Here is a 6,000-nt window from a genome sequence, read left to right as displayed (position 1 = left end):
TGTACTGGGGTGGTTGTCCTGACCCTGAGACTTCTCAGAAGTCCCACAAGAGTTTGTTGGTGCCATGAAGGTCACACAATGTTTTGCCTTCTAAGCTGAGGACTTTCCCCTGCGACTGCTCAGGGATATATAAACCATGGCCATGTTCTTGGGAACACTCTTACTGCTCTCCTCCATCAAGCATCAATACAAAGATGAAGGGTTTCACAAGAAAAGAAAAATTTAGTTTTTCATACACGTTTTAAAGCCATAGGCAGCTACATTAAGATGAAATACCATCTGATATTTAGTGCAAATATACGAAATCTTCAGTGGCTTGGGTCTGGCTTAGTTTCAGCATAGGAGCTTTTTACCCAATGCCTTCCTCCCTCCTTACAGATCTGGTCTTCCTCATCGTGCAGAGGAACACCCAATCAGTAGGGGACGTGCTGATAAAAACTCTGCACCATTTACCGGGCAAGCAATTGGTAAGAAACTTTTCTGTGCTAATAATAGATTTGCGTTTCATTTTCTATTACTCCTCTTCCCTCATTTCTACTGTTTTGAAAGTTCATTATCTTCACAGGTCCATGTTTTTCTTAACACTTTCCCTGGGATCTGTAGTGGGCAGCAAAGGACAAGCACTGAACTAAAGGGCAGCTTGTTTCACAGTACTCCAAGTAAGAAAACTGACCATAGTACAAGCCAAATTAAATAAACTGAAATATAAAAGACAGCAGAAGTTAGATTCATCCAGAAATATAATATAATGTCTGGGAGTGGGGGAAAACTGGAGCTTAGCTACAAAACAAACAATGAAATGACCAACAAATATTGATTAGGCGGAAGAGGAAAACTTTCATTGCATGCTGTACAATAAAATTAAATGCAAAATTCACATGTTGGAGCATCAAGACAGAGCGATGAAGGTCTCAAGCCATGAGAAGAAAGCAAAGGAACACCTTGAACAAAGCAACACATGAACAAAAACAGTAACTGAGCAGCTTCAAAAGGAAAAAAAGTGACCATATCTCAAATGAGAAAAAGCAGCACCGAAGCAGAGAACAAGTATATGGTCGTGTAACACTGACTGCACAAAACACTTTTGATATTTTGAAAGAATCAGGCCTATTTGTATATCTATGCAAAATATATACACAAATCCATATGTATATATGTACACATAGGCACTACTGTACATATGTATATGCAATCATTAACACAACTGCCCTTTGACAAGTTTTGGCATCTGACTCTGGCTGCAAGCAAGAACGTTGCAGTTGTGCAAAACTTGCAAAACTACACTTCTGTATTTGATTATTGAGAAGTAAGGGTAGAAAGATCCAAAATAATTCCCAAATAGCTTAGACCCAGATGCGGTTTCATCAACATCACCATGCGAGCCCAATCTCTCAACATTTCCAGCTCGTTTGTAGGAATTAAATATTCATCCAAAGCTGTGGATTGTATCAGTACAAATTATATGTTTCCAACTTTGCTAATCTGAAGAGATGGCCAGATATCTCTCTTGACATCAGTGGTTTAACATGAGGCCATCCCACCCAGAATACCACTTTGGGAATACTGGATGCACGGGAAATTGAATCCAAAGGCCAGAACAGGACTGTCAGTCTGTAAAAGAAGGGTCAGTTGCTGTCCTTATAGTGTTTTGGAAGAAAAGAATGTGGTGCATAAAAAAAAAAAAAGAGACTCCCCCCACCCCTCAAACAAGGGAACACATGACAGCTCTGGGAATGCATGCTCCAACCATACGGACATGCTGATCTTTGGGGTTTCCAGTTTTGGGATGTGGAAAGTAGCATTTCCATAAAGCTTGCTTGCCTCACAGCTCCAAAGAGCATCGGCCTCCCAAGTCCAAGGCTGTTTTGGTCTGACACTTCAACGCTCAATTAGTCTTTGATATGTGTGCATTACCAATGCCACCTTAGAGCAGAAAGAAAGTGGTGAAAGAAAGAACTGCAGATAGATTGTTCTACACCTCGGCAAAGCCGCCTTCCAACTCTGGAAGAGCCGTCCTCGCTGCTCTGTGTGCAGAGGACCCCGTTTAATGCTCTGCATCCATAGCATCCAAGTACTTGGCTTCGATGATCCTTGGAAGCAGGTTATACCTAAGATTGAACCAGAAAGTAAGCATTAGCGCTTGGTTTTTTTTCCACATAACATTTTGTTTGTCCATCCCGAGACTCTCAGCTGAGTTTGTCCATGGCCATGCATACAACAGATTCACCCAGCCTCCTCGTTTCAGTTGAAGAGGAAAGAGAACATCCTCATAGGAGAAAAGTTGCTTTCCTAGAGCACTGTCACCACAAAGTCTTAAAGACACCAAAAATGTACCATCCCACCCAATCCACAGCTAAGCTCCTGGTTTGTGCTGGGCAGGCAAAACTGCCTGTGCTGCCTCCAGTTTGCTAGCAGATGGGTTACTTTGCCAAGAAGCACAACTAACTTCTAGTTTCTACTTTCTTCACCACTTTCCCTATAGTTTCCCAACACACAAACCCCACCTGATGCAGCCTTACAGTCATCACAACACTGTCACACCAGGCATTGAGAGCTCCCAGGAGAAGCCCTCCTCTAAATTTACAGGGCTGGCTCAAAGACCTGCGTAGGCGGGCTATTTGTCTTGCACTTCCTCAGTTCTCCAAGTACCCCACGTCACTCCTTTCAGCTCTCCCACAAAGCAGCTTTAATAGACATTCCAGAAACTTTGGTCTTTAGAGAAGCCCCAAATATACCAGCAAGACTTGAGACCATGGCAAGAGGCTAAGCAGGGCTGGCACATCCATTCCTCCATCCCTACCTGAAGTCTGGTTTCCACTGGATCATGGAGACAGTAATTCCCTTAACTTCTGTTTTTTATTTGTTTGTGTGCAAGAACATCCTCATGAATTAACATATTTAGATGAGAAAGGCAAGGCACTGTAACAATATGCTATGAAGATGTTCTTATTAAATCTTACTGCATGTTTAGTTTGACACTTTTCCTTGCTGAACAAGGAAGCTATTCTTCAGCTGTTAAAATAAGGCACAAAGCACTAGGAAGCCAGTTTAAGACTTGGAAGGGCCTTTTCAATAAGCTATGCAAGAGATCCCATAAAGCGTTTACTACTGAGAAGTACCAGGATCTACTTAAATAGAAGTGTCATGAAATAAAATTCTTGAGAGCCATGGGAGCACAGATAAGCATCACAGAGAACTTGGAAAGAAGATTCTTCCTCTTCGAGCAATCTTAACCTCAGTACTCCCCAGAGCAGGGATTAGAATGTAACCAAAAACTCATCACCCCAAAGCTCTGAATCAAAGCCAGGATCTGGGGATACCCAAAGAGATCACATTTTCTCCCAACAGGCTGTTCTCCACTGTAATAATGAGAAGCCATTGAAATCCATTATCTTTCATATTAACACTACACCAGTGGAAAAAGATGGTCCCTCACCGCTGACAACGCAAATCATGCATCTAATGCTGTCAGACAGAGGGAAATGTGGCTTTGAGACAGACAAGTAACATGGCTGGTTTTCTGGATGGGAGACTGAGCCATGACTCACTCATCTGGGTTTGATTCTTGACTTTGACCCCTGGCTACTCTCCCATCTCCTCTTCCTCTCTTCACTACTTAAAAAAAAAAGAGAAAAAGATATTTAATTTCTTCTACTCTGTCTCATCTATTTAAAGTGCCAAATCTTTGAAAAAGTCATTGTTAACTACAGAACTCATGCATCATGGTGCTGCCTTCTCGTCTGGAGTCCACAGAAACTACATGAAGGCAAAAGGTATCAGAGAAAGGAAAGCCAAGGGCAAACTTCTGTATTGTGCCAGGTAGCACCATCTTTCCCTTAGCAGTAGGGCTGATTATTCAGCTCCTACAAAAAGCTGCTGTGGGAAGAGAAACAAGTTAGCAACAGAGCTAGTATAAGATGACTATCTTATTTACTCAAAAGAAGATATACTTGCACCACTAAATTATCTAGCTTTTATTACAAAACCAGGTTCTTTGACAGCACACTCTCCACACTAATTTAGCTTATTACACTACGTCCGATACTTGAACGTTTGGCAAAGTGTCCCCCACGTTTTCTTTTCTGTACTGAGCTCCTCTGTGTGGAGACCTGCAATTCCCACAAGAGTCCCTCATCCAGCACTGCACGCAATTGAAGTATTTACCAGCCACTTAACCAGTCATCCAAAGTGATGCCTATGTGAAGGGTGGGTGAGAAACTCTTACCATAGGAACAATAATTTCAGTGTTTTCCAAGATTTTGTTTATCTTTAAAAACCCAGCCCAAATAGCTCTAACCTGATCCTGTTGAAAGCCATGGTAGTTTTGACATTTGCTTTTGCTTTAGAAAGAACTGGACCCATCTTTATCACCCAAGGAAAACACCACAATAGCTGCCTTTGCAGATTATCACATTGGTAGCCCTGAACTTTAAGATCAGACAGAAAATCTCTGAGACTGCAAGCTCAAAGACAACCAGATATCATTGGATGACATGCTGGCCTAAAAATAATCAAGTGGATGGAAACAGATCTGTTCCTTCCAAGATCTTATTATGGCTTCTCATTATATCCAAAGGATGGAGAGCATGAATGATTTAACTGGAGAATGATGGGCAGTCACTCTTAATGAACATTAAGGAAGAAATTAGTTAAATTTCTCAATGATTCTCTCTCGAGACTGCAAGATATTGTGGGGTCCTCCCAGTTTTAAAGATACCTTTTAAGACTAAATGTGGCCAGTTTGACCTAAGTGATCATTTGCAATAGCATTCAGCAGTGCAGGAGGTCTGTAAGGTTACCACAGCACTGGATAAGAGATAAGGATTCCTCTTAGGAAAAGTTTCTAGCTCTGCTCTGAGCTTAGGAAATCAAATTACAAAGCAATAGGAACATTACCAAATGCTTAGGGGAGAGGCTCAGTCTCCAGCTTCTCAGGAAGATCAGGCATCTCACAAACCGCAAAAGGAGACTTACTTGCCTCTCTCCTAGCTGTAAGAAAAGTACCTGCCAGCCCAGAACCCTCTGCACAACACCCAGCATCAGTGAAATCACAGGCTTTCTGCACTATTCCTCCTGAAGCCTGAGCAGCTGGTGAAGAACAAGTCACCATCACCCACTTCCAGGACCTGTCTACTCAGGAAAGTACCAGATGCCCTTCTAGACCACTCAGACTTCCTGCAGTTCAAGCCTGAAGACAAAAGGCACAGGAGACAGTCAAGCATTGCCTGGAAGAGCTTCATACCTGATAGGGATCATCCCTATCATGATGAGTGGGAAGATCATCTTCATGTAGGGCAACGGTGACATGCCGAAACCACAGAGGATGAGGAGCTGCAGGACCTGCAAGCCTGTGAAATAGTGGATCTTCCTCTGGGGCACTCTGCGGATGTAATGTGTCGGAGGATAAGCAGTCTGGGAAGAGAAGAATTACAAATTAGATATGCAGCAACCTGGACTTGTGAGTGCAGAATGTGGCAGGGGCTTTTGAACACAAGGGTTTTAAGGAAAGCATCAGTTTACACACACAGAGTGCATCAACACCAGAGTCCTTAACAGGTTCAAGAGCTGAACGCAGGATTTGTAGGCTTAAAGCAAGTGCCTTAAACCACAGCATTGGCAGCAACACACAGAAGATGGCTGGGCACTAGAAACCTGGGGAAGAAAAGACACCCCACACAGCTAAGATTGCCTTTGGGAGCATCTGGGGTGCAATAAAATATCTTGATAAGTAGAGTAATGAGATTCCTCTGAGTAGGATTATCAGGGCTTTGCAGCAACATGTGGAGTGCCTGTGGGGGTGTGCAAGGGGGTGATGGTAAGCAGATGCATTCGAGTGTTGTTACTGCTGGATGGTTTCTCCACCTGAAACCCAGCTCCTCATTATTTTATAGCCTTCTGTTCTCTGCTGATCAGACTCCATGCTTGCCCCTGGTGGTCCCATTTCTTGGCTGAACCTCAGTAGGGGAAGACCAGGAGATGATATTGGGGAAGCGTGGGAGG

The 6,000-nt window shown here is 43.0% G+C and overlaps 1 protein-coding gene across 1 annotated transcript in view; it reads right to left on the bottom strand.

Moving 5' to 3' along the window:
- Positions 1 to 6,000, bottom strand: part of SLC4A11 (solute carrier family 4 member 11) — a 92,892-nt gene continuing 86,892 nt past the window's right edge. Inside the window, exons 19-20 of the mRNA XM_068403116.1 lie at positions 5,243 to 5,412; positions 1 to 2,108 (exon numbers count right to left, since the gene is read on the bottom strand). Of these exons, the coding sequence (XP_068259217.1) occupies positions 2,045 to 2,108; positions 5,243 to 5,412 (234 nt within the window). The 3' untranslated portion in view covers positions 1 to 2,044. The remainder of the gene's footprint in view (positions 2,109 to 5,242; positions 5,413 to 6,000) is intronic.

This window comes from Nyctibius grandis, chromosome 6, assembly GCF_013368605.1.
Source record: "Nyctibius grandis isolate bNycGra1 chromosome 6, bNycGra1.pri, whole genome shotgun sequence".
In the NCBI taxonomy this organism is placed as follows: Eukaryota; Metazoa; Chordata; class Aves; order Nyctibiiformes; family Nyctibiidae; genus Nyctibius; species Nyctibius grandis.
This window is presented reverse-complemented; position numbering and strand designations above follow the sequence as displayed.